Here is a 14,140-nt window from a genome sequence, read left to right as displayed (position 1 = left end):
GGGCCTGGCCTACGTCTACCTTCCAAAAGTCCCAGCGGCCACTGGGCGGCTTTGAGGAGCCCAAAGAAGAGAACGGAAGAGGGGAAAAAAAACACACACACACACACACACACACACAAGCAATTTGATCACACCTTCAAGGCCTGAATCCTGGAATGTCTGAATGTATCCCTGGAGTTTTCAGTTGTGAGGGACAATAAATTCTTTGTGCTTAAGCCAGTTTGAGACTGGTTTCCTGACACCAGCTCCTGAAGACTGCCAAAGGACAGTTGGACTCAGGGCTGGGAGTTCGCTCTAGCTGAAGTTTCTCAGGAGCCCTAAAGAGCAGCCTTAGATTGCGTTAAATCAGTCCTGGGGAAAACAAAGCAACGGTTAATTTGTATCTTATTATTGATTAAATAAGGAGAAAGAATAAAATACATATTCCATTTTGAAGAAGACCAGCACAAGGAGGAGAAGACAATGTTCCCATTGTCCCTGCATAGTCTTCTGTCATTAGACCGCCACAGATTCTTTCCCGGGGCCTCCCTCACCTTACCCTTACTTTTCACCAGGATGTGAGGGGACTCCCTGAGCACTGAGCACATATTTCCCGGGAGTCAAATCCCACAGAATGGGTTTGTCTGCTGTGCCAAGGTGTATAGTAGTAATGGTAATTGTATTACCATTAAACCTTACATGTATAAGCTCAAGGTTACACCAAACTTGCCAATTCCAAATGCTTTTAGAAGACTGTCCTAGGTAGAATCAGTTTAAGTAAAACCAGTAGCTTCATCATGACTACGTTTTGATTTTCAACTTAGCCATATATATATGATTATAAATGTCTCAGTTAAATCTGCTTCTTCGGAATAAAAGCGCAGTCTCGCATATCTCTAAGAACAGAAAGAATGAAGTCACAGATCCTCCTACTCACCCACCGAGGAATGACTAAAAGGAGAACTATAGCAGAAAATGAGATGTGACACATGAATGTCAAAGTGAGGTCATTCTGCTGATCGCCTCTTCTCAGAGTCACCGTCCCTTTAAATGCAGAACTGCTCACGGAAGGGAGAACACCTGGCGATCTCTTCCACAAGTACCTATAATCACTGCGTGCACTTTCTACAATGAAAGTAAGGCATGTAGATAGTTTAACTGATCATGTTGGCTATAAACATATTTTTCAGTGGGGAAAAATTAATTCAACCAGACGTTTAACAAGTGTCAAATCAATAAAAACAAGACTTTCGCCAAAGATGTTTTAGAGTGACAAGAGCATCATCGCATATACTTGTAAAAGCTCAACACATTGCACAGGTGTCTCAAATTCCTAATCTATTTTCATTCAAACATCATTACATTTGGAAAGAGAGGCAGATCCTAGTTATTTTAACTAGTTTTATAATCAAAATTACTATTTTTCAGGGTCTTACTTCATTTTGAAAAAGTTCCCTTTATATAAATAAATGTGATTTGGGTTTGTTTGTTTTCTTTTACAATTTAAAAATTATTTCTCTAATGAAATGACAGAATTTTATGTATCTAAAAGTTAGTTTTTGTAGTTTATCAGAGATTCTTCTGTTTCCATAGGAATGAAGGAAATTAATGCAGTGCTTCTCAAGTTGGGGTCCCTGGACCAGCAGCATCTGCACCACCTGGGGACTTGTCAGAAATGCAAATGCTCAGGCACCGCTTGAGACCCGCTGAGTCAGAAATTCTGGGGTGGGTCCCAGCAGTCTGAGTTCCAGCAAACTCTCCAGGTGACTATTTTATTCTTAAAAATGTCTTCAGATTAACCCCACCTAGTGTAATGGCAACATATGACTCCTGGATCGTCGCTCACTCAGCTATATAGCAACACATGGAGGAGACACTTCATAGAGAAGAACAGGGAAGAGTTTCTATGTATAAGAAGAAAAAAGATCTATTTTAATTAGAAAAGCCTCCAACAGCATAATTTTTCATTATTCTCTTTTTCTTTTGAATCGTTTCAAATATTCCTTAGGCGTTACAAAAATTACAGAAAGTATAAGTTACAGTAGCACAGTATGAAAACTCAACTTTTGGAATTTCTAGTTATAGTATTGTATGATTTCCAGCATATTTTCTCTCTTGTACTTGCATATCACATATTCAAAGCTGTTTACTAGCCACGATATTTCTTAGACCAACACCATCCATTAATGTAGTGCATTCTGCTCCTTCCAAAAAACTAGTCGTCCCCAAGTTCAAAACTTCCTGTACTATTTTCTGCATTGCCGGACATGCGATGTGCTGCATCCATTACTGATACCCACTACTGCACGCACCTCCTTCACTGGCCTTCCTACTAAGACCTGAACAGGAGGAGGTAGAGGGGTGAGGCTCACTCGGGAAAGCTGGCACGCTGCAAGCTGAACACTGAACTGAAATCTCATCCCAAGGCATCATTACAAACAAAGCCTGAGGAAATGAGAGAACTCTCTATGCTTTTTCACTTCCAAAATGCTTAAAGACGTTTTAGATTAATCATTTTTGATGTTTTTAATGATGTCAAGGATGGGATTTAAGTGCCTTATTAATTCCCTTGATTTGCTGCCAAAAATGAAAGGCAATTCATGATTACTGAGTTAATCTTCCCTGATTGTGAAAATCCATTATGGAAAAAAAACTATAAAACTCAGAAAACTAGAAATGATTTATAAAATAGTAGAATATATAAGAAGAGTATGTTCGGTCATGGGTTTAAAATTTGTCTGAAATGATTTATTACAAGATTATAAAATATCTTTGTGTATATTAACATATAAACCATTGCTTCTTTCTTACATTGCAAAGATCACATTTTTCATTTTTAAACTCTTTTTAAACTTCCCAGCCACATTCACAACATAGGATACAATGTACATCTGAAGTGATTTGTTTAATCTTACTATCCTAATCAGCTAACGAGATCTCTGTCTTCTCAGATCTCAGAGCCTGGGGAAACCCAGTTATTAATTCCTTACTGTTCCTTCCCCATGTTCTCTGGTTTGCTGACATCTTAATAAGATTCCAAGAATGTTCTAAAGAAAACAAAATACTACTAAAATACTGGTGCCCTGAACTTCAAGTCATTTTTTATTTTCCTCTCCTAGAATTTATTTTAAACTAAAATGAATTCCGTCCTTGAATGCATGTCTATAACTCCTTGGGAAGGCTTTGTTCTCTTATCATCACATATAAATATTGAAAGCCACAAAGATAGTTCTTAAACCCTAATTCAGGTTTCTTTTGCCATCATACCAAATACCCTAGGGTGGATGTATTAAAAGCTCTAAAATGATTCTGCTTTTCACTTTTCAGCCAAATGGGCATGTTTTATTCAGGATCCCAAAACAAAATCCTTACTTGGCTTGTGCTCAAAACCTCTGAAGGTGTGTCCTTCCTTCTTTCTCTGTTTCACCCTTTGCCCCACCCAGCCCCTGCCTGCCGGAGCTCCCCTCCTGCCTGCGGGCTTCAGTGCACTGAGGAGCTCCAGCTCCCTCCATCCCCAGACTGGAAGCAAAGCCTGATCCTCCTCTTTCAGGCTCATCATTTCTTTCCCAGGGAAAACTTACATGATCCCTCCAATTCAGGACGTGGCCCCATCTTACACCTCTTGGCATCCCAGCCTCTCCACTGTAGCTGTTATTACAGATGCCATTTACATTGAACTGTATAAGTGTTCATTATTATCCGTATCCATCACTCAGCAATACTGAAGTCGAGGATGGTGCTGGTTTTATTTTCCCGTCACTGACCTAAGCATCTACGTGCCTGCCACAAGTAGGAACACTCATTCCCTCCATCGATTGAATGACAATAAATGAATGATTGGCCAAAGCACATGAATGCTGGCAGGTAGCCAGAGGACTGACATATGCATAAGCACAAACCATATCTTTGTGAACTCTCTGCCAGGAGATACTCTGTATCCTGGCCCAAATTCCTATTTTATCTTTGCCTTCCAAAACCATTATGAAACGCGCTGGTGCACACCCACATTCACGTGAGCATGTGCACATCCACATATACAGATATCAGTGTTTTTGCTGGTTAAGACTATGGTATTCAAGAGTGATAAGTCAAATTTATTTTTTTATATCACCCTTAGTACTAAAAATCCCTGAGAGTTGACGAACTATATTCTACATTATAATCCTGAAGAAAGTCCCAGGGTTAGCTAGGCCCTGAGATGCCAGAGGAGGGTGGTGAAAACTCCAGTTCATATTTGAAGCAACAGATTTCCGATAAGTCACATATTCCATCTGGCTGTCTTTCAAGAGATGGTGGACAAGAGCAGTGAGTTTCAGTTAAGTTTTAATATGCATTTTTTATTTTTTTTTACTATTTTACTATGCACTCTGGATTTTAAAAAAAATAGAACCAGGTTTTGCAGAGAAAAAACCTACTTCACACTAGCTATTATAACCCTGAGCATCATCTCCAATTCTTAGTTTCTTCACACGGAAAATGGGAATAATGGCCGCACTCGCCACAGAGAGAGAAGAGAGGAGAGGCAGGAGCCCTGCAGACTGGTGCCGGTTGGTCCACAAAGCTTGCGTTGGCTTCTCCTCTGTCCCTGCCTGCCTCCTGGTAAAACTTCATTGTTCACGTCGCCAGCTTCTAGTTTATCTGGGTATCTGCATGATGTAATTATGCTAACGGCCCTTTGTTTTTGCTTAAGTTAAAAGTAGCTTTGAAAGGGAGAGAAGGTTTTTCTTTCCTTCCTCAACAACAAAGCGGCCTGACGTTTGCATCTGAAATAAACACAAAAATACACGTTTGATGATAAAACCCACTCCTGGATTTTGTGTGCTGCTGTGCTTTCACATGGAGACTATTTTTCAAACATAAATAAAAAATAAGTAATATGTTTCTGAGCACTTTCTCTTTTGCACGCACGCACGCACACACACGTTTCCCTCTACCCTTCTCTGCCTCCAAAAAAACATACCCTTCATTTCTATACTTCCTCAGAAGTGGAGAATGCAGTTGCTCTTAAAAGCTCTAAAGAATGCACTAGTATTAAAGCTCCGGTTAAGTCTCGCCATTGTTTGGTCACAGGGTTTTTCATTCTGTCCAACGCCGACTGAAGGTCTTGTAACACGTCCCTGCAGCTGATTCCGCAGTGAGCTCCCCAAGCGTAGAGAAAATCGTAGGCCGGCTTCCACATCATCTACAAGGAAAAAAAAAATTAAGCTGGAGTAGTGTGGAAGTAAAACAGAGAGAAAACCAGATGCTTAAAAAAAGGTTTAAAAGCCTCTGAAGACATAAAAAATAAGAAATATTAATTATACATGGACTTATTTAATATGATAGAAAACATTTTAATAACTCATTGAGAGACTTTTAATGTTAAAGTAATAATGCTATTATTGTTATACGCATCTGTGTCGAGCTGTAAGATACCACATATCATAATGGGATGTATAGTATGTTGAACACATTAGTCATTTCATTCAAGCAAGTCTATAAACAAGGAAAAACATAGCTTCATAATCAAGTCATAGGGAAAGCAAAAATGTAGTCCTCTAATTTAAAAAGTAATTTAATGATACATTTTATAGCCAAAAGATCAATATTCAACCTTTCATTATGCTATCCCTAAGCACCCACCCATACCAATGGAGTCATTGTTTCCATAGAAATAAATGTACGTCAAAGAAAATTCTCATGTACAAGAAGAGTGTATGTGATGGTAACCAAGGCAACCAGGCTGGGAGAGAATAGAGACAAAGGCCAACCAAATAAGACAAATTGAATAATACACACACACAGCTTAAAATGAATTTTCTCTAGGAAAACAACAAAAGGAACCATGAAGTTATTATTGGAATATTTTGGAATATAAACTTTATTACTTGCTACTCGGGCTCACTAAACTAATTCACTTGTAATTTTATCACTTGCAAAATGCAGGAACACAGACTGAGCTAAATGTTATGCAGAGTTGCCTTCTTAAAACAGGGCTTCCATTAACAGTAATATCAGATGAAGTAGGGCATTGGGATACAATTTTACAATTTTCACTCTCTTCTGATATTCCCAATATATGCTATAGTTTAAGTTAAAAGAATGAAAGACCTGAATAAAGAGTATCATTATGTTTCAATTCAATCTACATAAAAGGCTAGACATCAGGCTCAAAAGATAATTTGGTGTTATTTGTCCAAAATGGCCTTCCTTGAGGACTATGGATGCCTGTATCTTTCTACCTCTCTGACAAAGTTTGATTCTGCAAGCGAGAGAAGGGAAGACAATTATGCAAATTATAGCGTATCAGTGTGGCCTTGATAGAACAACAGAAATCACCCCAAATTTTTGTATTCTCTGAGTTTCACCCTCACCAACCTACTACTCTGATAGAATGTAAATGAGGTCTTTCATCTATTTTTCTATTTTTCTGAGTAGTCATTGAAATCAAACCTCCTAAAAGTGCAGGTCACCACTAATAGCTCAGTAGTAGGAAATGAATTGGACATATTAATAGAGCCTTTTCACCCGATTCAATCTTACTTGTCCCTCCTCAGATACAAAGCAGCACTAAGAAAGTAGATTATTCTTTAGTTGATAACCCTCTGTAAAAGCTTTGAGAACTGAATTCTATGTTGCATTCACTTAATTGTCCCTGATGCTCAACTAATGGGTATATTATTTTTCAATTTGCCATATATTGTTTAACAGAATGGTGTTTTCAGGCAAAGGCATCTAAAAATTTAATCTAAGTCCTTTAGTGATCGAGCCTGATGAAAGATGTATTCGAGGATATTTTATGACAAACAGCAACTGAGAGCATTTCAGTACCGAGGTACTGATAGCATAGTATCGCAGAAAACGAAAGTTTCTTAAGAATCACAAGCAGGTCTTTTTGGCTTGTTCACTATAGAGTCAAAGTCACTTCATAGACAGAGGCAGCGCAAACAGCCCCACTGATTTCTTGGGTAGAAAAGCTCTGCATCACATAGCTTGCTGCAGCACATGATTACTGTGTGTGGAAGAGCCTGGGGCATAATCATGAGGCAGCCCCTCAGTGCCGTCGGCAGTAGGAGATACACCAAGTGATGCAGGAGTTGGAAACTTCAAATTCAGAAGCCCAGTGATACGTCCACTTAAGCAGACAGAGGGCAAGCTAACCCTTTCGCATTTGGCAATTGGTACCCAGAGCAGAACAGCGTGGCTGGTTCTTGAATTCAGAGAAATCTGGATAGATTGCTGAGTCCTGGACCCCAGTTAAGACTTCTGAAAGTATAAAAAGACTTCCCAGAAGACCTCAATTACTCTGAAATGCAATGAGGGATATAGCTCTAAACTTATTCCTTAGAGTCTAAGCCATAAGCTGCCTAGAAATGGATGCTATAGCAATGGGCTGAAAACACTAGGATAATGGTAACCATCATGATTTGTACTAAACTATGAGCATCTTTCATGTCCTGTTTTTCTCCTGGGTATTTCTTCAGTGCAAAATTTGATTTTCTGTATATCACAACATCGGTTGCTCACAACACAGATGACAGAAAAGCATGATTGTAGCACAAATGTAATAGAAATATTTGAAATATATCACTGTTCATTAAATAATTATTTCACTTATTAAACCAAGAGAGTACCTACAACTATAAGGAACTTTGTCACATAAAGGGATAAAATTATCACTAGAGCATGGCTCTTAATTTTAGAAGTTTATAACATACGAGGGAGATACACTTGCACAAGTGGCCCAGAGTATGAATACACAGGACTTGGTAATAATAACAACCAATAAATATGCAAAACTTACTTGCATATTTTAACTCAGTGTAAGTAAAAAGGATAGTTCTACTATCTAGAAGCACTACAGGGTAATAGAAAGAAAGATGGGTTTTGGTATCATAGTACCAAAACCTGTCTTCACAACAGCATTCTCTTGCCTATTGAATGGGTCAATTTGGGTAAGTTAATCAAATAATCTTAACTTTGGATTTCTTTAGTCTATAAAATATGGGTACTAACTTCCAAGTCTTGTGTCCAAGGCACCTCAATGAGGTGTTTGGCGTATAGTAGGAAATGAGTCCTTTGGGGGCAAGATCAGAAGTCTGGTTTTAGCTCCATGAGTGTGAGGTAAAGGAGGGGCTGTCTGATATGAAATTGAATGGGGAGCATGCAAGGGTTAGCATCACTTATACTAAATAAAGTAATGATGAAAAGCATGTGAGTAGAAGAAAATGCCAAGGAAAAGAATGAAGAGATAAAAAATTTAACTCTCAACTAAGTCTGTAGTTAGGGGCGACAGTAAGAAATAAAAGCAAAAAAGACATGGAGGGACACTGGAGTCAGGGTGACAGAAAATGAAACGGGGTGCTTCGTATTGCAAAAGCCAAGGGTCACTAGCACTCCAGAAAAGACCTGCAGGGGTTTGCTGGAGCCACTTCACCAGAGCTCCCCCGAGCGTGCTGTTCACACGGCCCCGCAACTCCACGTTCAGTGACATCACTTTGGGGGCTTTAAAGCATCCTTGTTGGGAGTACTTACACCATGGAATTTGGCAAAAGCTATTATTGAAGAGCTGGTTGTTAAACACCTACCAATACGCCACTCACTGAGGACATCCCGTTTTTGTTACCTTCTCTACTTCCTCTAACATCAAGTAACGTGGAAACATGAAGGAAAGGTGGAAAAAGCAAGGATTCTGGCGATCAGTAGGCCTTTGGAAACCTTGGAGAAGGCAGTTTAAAGAGAGTGGTGGAGGGCAATCTGCAGGAGTGAGCAGGTGTCAAGGAAATTCAAGCCACAGAACAAATGGGTCACATTTGGAATTTGAAAGTTAAAGAAAGAGACAAAGCTAGAAGGAGCAGCAGTGGAAAAGAAAAGTATTTTTAAAATAAAAAATATGTAAAAAGTAATATTCTACAATGGAGAGTTTGTTTTGAATCCTAATTTCACTAGATGGAGAATTTAGGGTTATTGAGAAGTAAAGAGGTAGCATATATAAAATACTCAAGAAAAAGAGTTGGATTCCCCTAGGTAGAAAACATAAACCACAGGCAGATATTAAAATTATTATGGAGTAGGGCTATGTAGTTAGGGGGCAAGTATCAAGAAAAAATTGAAAAACAATGGGATCAAAAGTAAATGTTATAGTTTTGTACCTTGATATGATGAAGAAAAATACTAATTTGGGGCAACTATGTTTTCCTTTAGTAAGCAAACCTCTGCCAGATACGATAAATAGAACTTTTTCTTTATTGAGATTTGCTGTAACAACACCTGACAAAAATCCAGTGTTCATCAGCGCAATAAATAGTCTCATCAGTTGTTTGCTGTCCCTTGTGTACAGCTATATGGCGTCTGAACTCCAATCCTTCAATTTTACACTTTCACTTCTTTGGGCGTTTCTTATTATCTTATGTCATTCTAGTTTTCTTACTCAGCAAGTGAACATATATTATTAAAGGCAGAGACACCAGAGGCAACACTAACTAACTACAGACTTTATAAAATTATGTTACAAACTACATACATTAAGCCACAAAGGATTCTAAACTGCATGGTAAATTAATAAGAAAATTAAGTCGTGTTCTCTGGAAACGTTTGAATAAAATGAGTAGAGTAAACAAGATCCTTTCCAAGATAACCTAAGTTAAGTGCTCCAAAAGCTGGAAATGAGTGGTGAACTGCCAAGATCTCTCCCAGGTTTATGTTGTATCTATTCAGTGGTTTTAAAATAGTTCTTCCACTGTTGCTCAATGTTATGATTTAAGAGTAAAATATGCAGAAACTCTGCCCTAATGCTTTGACAAATCAAAAGGAAAGCATGCTCCCAAGGGTTTGTTTTTGTTTAATTATCCCTAACCACAGAATAATTCTCTCAGCCTTCTCATCTCTATTGCAAATGTTGGACGCATAGGCATCATTCTTATCCCTCTACTCTTAGATATGTTTTAATGGTAACTTCACGGTGTTACCAATTTATCTTTGAATGGGCAGCATGATGCTGATCAAAATGTGGAGCTGTTTATTTCTCTTCTATATGCTTTGATCTCTTTATAGAAAGGGTGGCAGCCTCAGTAAGCATTTAATCTATCAGAGTTGAGTGGTTTTCCAAAGTCCTAGCATTTGCGTGGAAGGAATATGTCTTGTTTTAGTTTACCTTCTAGGTACCAGAGAACAAAACATAGGAGCAAAGAAAAAGAAATCAGTGAAATGCTAAAATAAAAGAAACAGGGGTAGAGATTAAAAAAAATAAAGTTTTGCAAGTTTAGAGTACTTATTCCCAGAAGCCAATAAGATGTTAGATAATAGACTTGATAATGAAATTCAACATGAATAAAAGCAATTCAGATTGGACCATAGTAGCTCTGTCTTTTTTTTTAGCTTGTAAAATATGAATAGCATAAAGAATACCATTGGTTTTAACTACCTTTAAATAATTACACTTTGCCACATTAAAAGACTAATCATCCGCCTACTTCCTCATAAAACCATAGAAGCAAGGTTTCATTTTAAGTACAATTAGTTGCAGAAATATTAAGACAAATTTGCCTTAGGAATGATTATTACATATATTTATCATTTACAATTTTCAGGAGGGCCTTCCATCACCTGTAATTGGTAAGGACATAAATATTGTTGAAGAGGAAGTTGCTGTTATGTTTAGAAGAGAACATACTAAGCTCCCGTTTCCTCAGAAGGGAGGTGATACTTGGTTAAAACTTGACATAAGATTCTCTTGGAAAAGACTCTAAGACAGCCAAGCTTTGCTTGTTCGAGGAATAAACAACCACTTGGAATGTCAGGGGTTCAGAATGAGCCAGAGGAATATAGAGGACTCATTCCTTATTAGTACATCTGTGCAAAACAGTCTAATATCAGAAGAAAACCTGCTCGTCAAACCATTCTCACAAATTTCTAACTAGGAAGGTTCCGGGCTGCCCCCTTGCCATCCATCCCTCAAACCCACCGCAAGTGTGTATCAGCAGAAACATCTGAACATCAGAGTTTAAAGACACTGGGCTTTTCCAATCCAGTCTTTCCATATGGAAGTAAATGAGGAAATATACAGGGTGTGGCAAAAACAAGTTGACAGTTACAAGAAGGGGACACAGTTTATTCTTGTATTGTTATTTATTAATTATTGTGTTGTTTTCCATATGAACGACTCTAAACCTACTTTTGCCCCAGTCTGGATAGCGGTAGGAGCTCTGCATTTAGAGAACCGCACTGTGGGTTTGAATCTAGACTCCTGACTTAGTAGCTACAGGGTCTTAGGTAAGTTACACAACTTCTCTGCACCGTGTTTTCTCCTGTAAAATAGGGGGCGGATGGGAAGTGTACCCAATGCCATAGAAGCATTGCCAAGTATACAAGGTAAACAGGTATGAAAGGTTCTGGCGCATGCTAGCTGCTTGATTAATGCTAATTAGAGCTTGTACTTGAAAAGAACAGAATCCAGGAAAAGAATCCAGGTCACCTAACCATAAATATAAGGCCATTTCACTAAGTTATTCCCACAAATCTATCACAATGTTAAACAGTTTCAGTAAGTGCTGATTTATGTCTTATACTTAGGTAGACTTTGGTTTTCTAAAACTCCTTCTTGGTTTGTGATCCTTAATAATAAACCTTGATAAAGAAAATCTAAATCAAATATTAGTGTCTTAAAATCCATTTTAAAGTATTTTTATAATATTTAACCTAATATAATTATTATTTCTATTTTATTTTCAGAGTGGTGATGAGACATACAGAATTAAATCAAAGATCATAGGAATACAATGCACTACCCCTTACTGTGATGTCTTTTTTCTTTATCCCATCATTTCAAAAAAAGGGAGCACTTTTGGAACTGAGGACTATAGCAACAAGCCCTAAACTATTGCAAAAACTAGACAATGGTGATCTAATACTATATCACTATGCCAACTCTTTAGTGCAAACAACAAAGATTTGAGAAATTATTATATACACCTTACCACTGTTAGGTACATTTCCATATAATCCTGTTCCCTTTTCAAAGACGCCACAAATGTATTTCTTACTGAAAAAGAACAGCGACCTACAGATGTAAGAACCGAGGCTAGAACCGAGTGCGTTCCAGGGACAGCAGCAGACATGCTCGTCTCTGTGAGCAGAATTCAGGAGGGGCCTCGTGAGCCAGAAAACAGTGGGAACCCAGGACATCCTTTTTACCTTTTGCAAGAGACATTTTCCAAGGAAAATGAAATGCTGTTAAGCCAGGAAGAACAAGCTGATCAGCCAAGACGTTTTCTCATTTTTTCCCATGTTTTACCGTCCTGCCAGTTTCTCGGGAGAAGCCTTGAAATCACTGCTGACTCTTCCCTTACCAGCATTGTTTCTAGTGTTACTCTCAGCCGTTTTACTAAAAATTACTCTATGGTACACTACCCTCTTTCCAAAATCGCTCACTGACACACAGTTGCCAAACTCTCCTCTCTTAGTCAAAATAACAGATAATATGTATTAAGTTATTACAATGTGCAAAGCTTCATCCTAAATATTTCACATGTATTATGTCTTTTAACTCTCCAAACATTCAATGAGTAGGAGAGGATAATTCACCTCAATTAAAAAAAATTGATTCCTAGAAAAGTCAAGTACATTTCCCAAGGTTCTAGAGCTAATAAATGGCAGAGCTGGAACTTGAATCCAGACAAGATATCCTAACCTCTGTGATCTGGCAATCATTAGAGTTCCTCCATCTATCTGTCTATCTATCTATCTATCTATCTACCTATCTATCTATCCAGAAAAAGTCCAGCCATTTTTAATATAATGAAAATGGTTTACGTGACATCAGTGTAACCTGGTAGCCAAGGAGAGTGGACTGGAATGTGCATGCGTGAACAATGACAACTTCACTGTACTAGTCAGTGGGGGCGGTAGACACCATTGAGTGAGCATGTGTGCTGTGTGGCCCTCACATTCAAAATGACTGAGCGAGTAGAGCAACGAATCTGCATCCATTTTGCATTAAGCTTGAACATTCCTCCACAGGAACTATTCAGATGATTCAGAAGGCTGCAACTATGGGCAACTGGTGATTGGCAGTTTCATCAAGACAAAGTGCCCGCTCATGCATCACATCTTGTGCAAAGTTTTTGGCAAAATATCAAATCACCTAGGTGACTCAGCCCCACTACAGCCCAGATTTGGTGCCCTGCAACTCCTGGTTTTTCCCAAAACTAAAATCACCTTTGAAAGGGAAGAGACTTCAGACCATTAGTGAGATTCAGAAAAATACTACAGGGCAGCTGATGGCAATTGGGAAAACTGTGTGAGGCCCCCAGGTGCCTATTTTGAAGGAGATTGAGGTGTCATTGTCCTATGTACAATGTTTCTTGTATTTTCTTCAATAAATGTCTTTACTTTTTTATATTACATGGCTGGATATGTTCTGGACAGACTACAGACACACACACCCACAAACACACACAAACATATCCATGTACACCAATAATTATTAAGATAAACTCTACCCTCAGGTCCACACGTCCTCCTCAGTGGTTTCTAGCAGTCACTGGTGTCCAAAAGCACTGAAATCCCCTTCTAGTCTTCTCCAGTTATTCAAAGGTTTCCCACCCTTCAGGGCTGGGCTCTGTCCCCCGAATGGTTCCTCCCAACTTTTTCAATTCAGTTAATTTTACAAGGACTTATCACCAGTAGAGCACAGTGGTTAGGACTGTGAATGAAATACCCGAATTTGAATCCTAATTCTGTCACTTCATAGCCATGTTACTCTGAATAATTCATACAAATTAATTCACTTTTAGTTTGCATTCCTATAAAAAGCAGATGGTATAATGTCTTCCTTACAAGGTTTATTGAAATAAATGAGATATGTGAAGAAAATGTTGATATCATTAGCTGACAACTCAGTTTGCTCACAATACATTACACAACTATTACATTCTCATTTTTAGTTATTTTCATGTTTTTAGCATCTAATCACATACTTCTTTAAAATATAACAATTCAAATATTGAGTTTATCCCAATTCTAAGAGCAAATAAAATTTGGCTTTAGGGAGGAAAAAAAAAATTCATTCTGTCTGTTTTTTTGTAGCCCCTAAAGCTCCAGTGCTGAGAATGAAATCCCTGAAAATGTGTTAAGTACGAATGAATTAATTACTGAGAGCAAATATACAGAGGAAAAAAGTACT

General features: G+C 38.2%; 1 protein-coding gene across 5 annotated transcripts in view; it reads right to left on the bottom strand.

Annotated features, from left to right (window-relative positions):
• MACC1 (MET transcriptional regulator MACC1) overlaps positions 1–14,140 on the bottom strand; it is a 59,269-nt gene that overhangs the window by 1,330 nt on the left and 43,799 nt on the right. Inside the window, exons 5-6 of one of the 5 annotated variants that reach the window (XM_036010532.1) lie at positions 4,940–5,161; positions 98–351 (exon numbers count right to left, since the gene is read on the bottom strand). In XM_036010532.1, the coding sequence (XP_035866425.1) occupies positions 4,949–5,161 (213 nt within the window). In that variant the 3' untranslated portion in view covers positions 98–351; positions 4,940–4,948. Of the gene's footprint in view, positions 1–97; positions 352–1,313; positions 4,743–4,939; positions 5,162–10,493; positions 10,564–14,140 lie in introns of those variants that run through there. The other 4 variants (XM_036010531.1, XM_036010530.1, XM_036010533.1 and 1 more) reach the window with 4 other exon arrangements.

The sequence above is a fragment of the Phyllostomus discolor genome, chromosome 10 (assembly GCF_004126475.2).
Source record: "Phyllostomus discolor isolate MPI-MPIP mPhyDis1 chromosome 10, mPhyDis1.pri.v3, whole genome shotgun sequence".
Classification (NCBI taxonomy): Eukaryota; Metazoa; Chordata; class Mammalia; order Chiroptera; family Phyllostomidae; genus Phyllostomus; species Phyllostomus discolor.
This window is presented reverse-complemented; position numbering and strand designations above follow the sequence as displayed.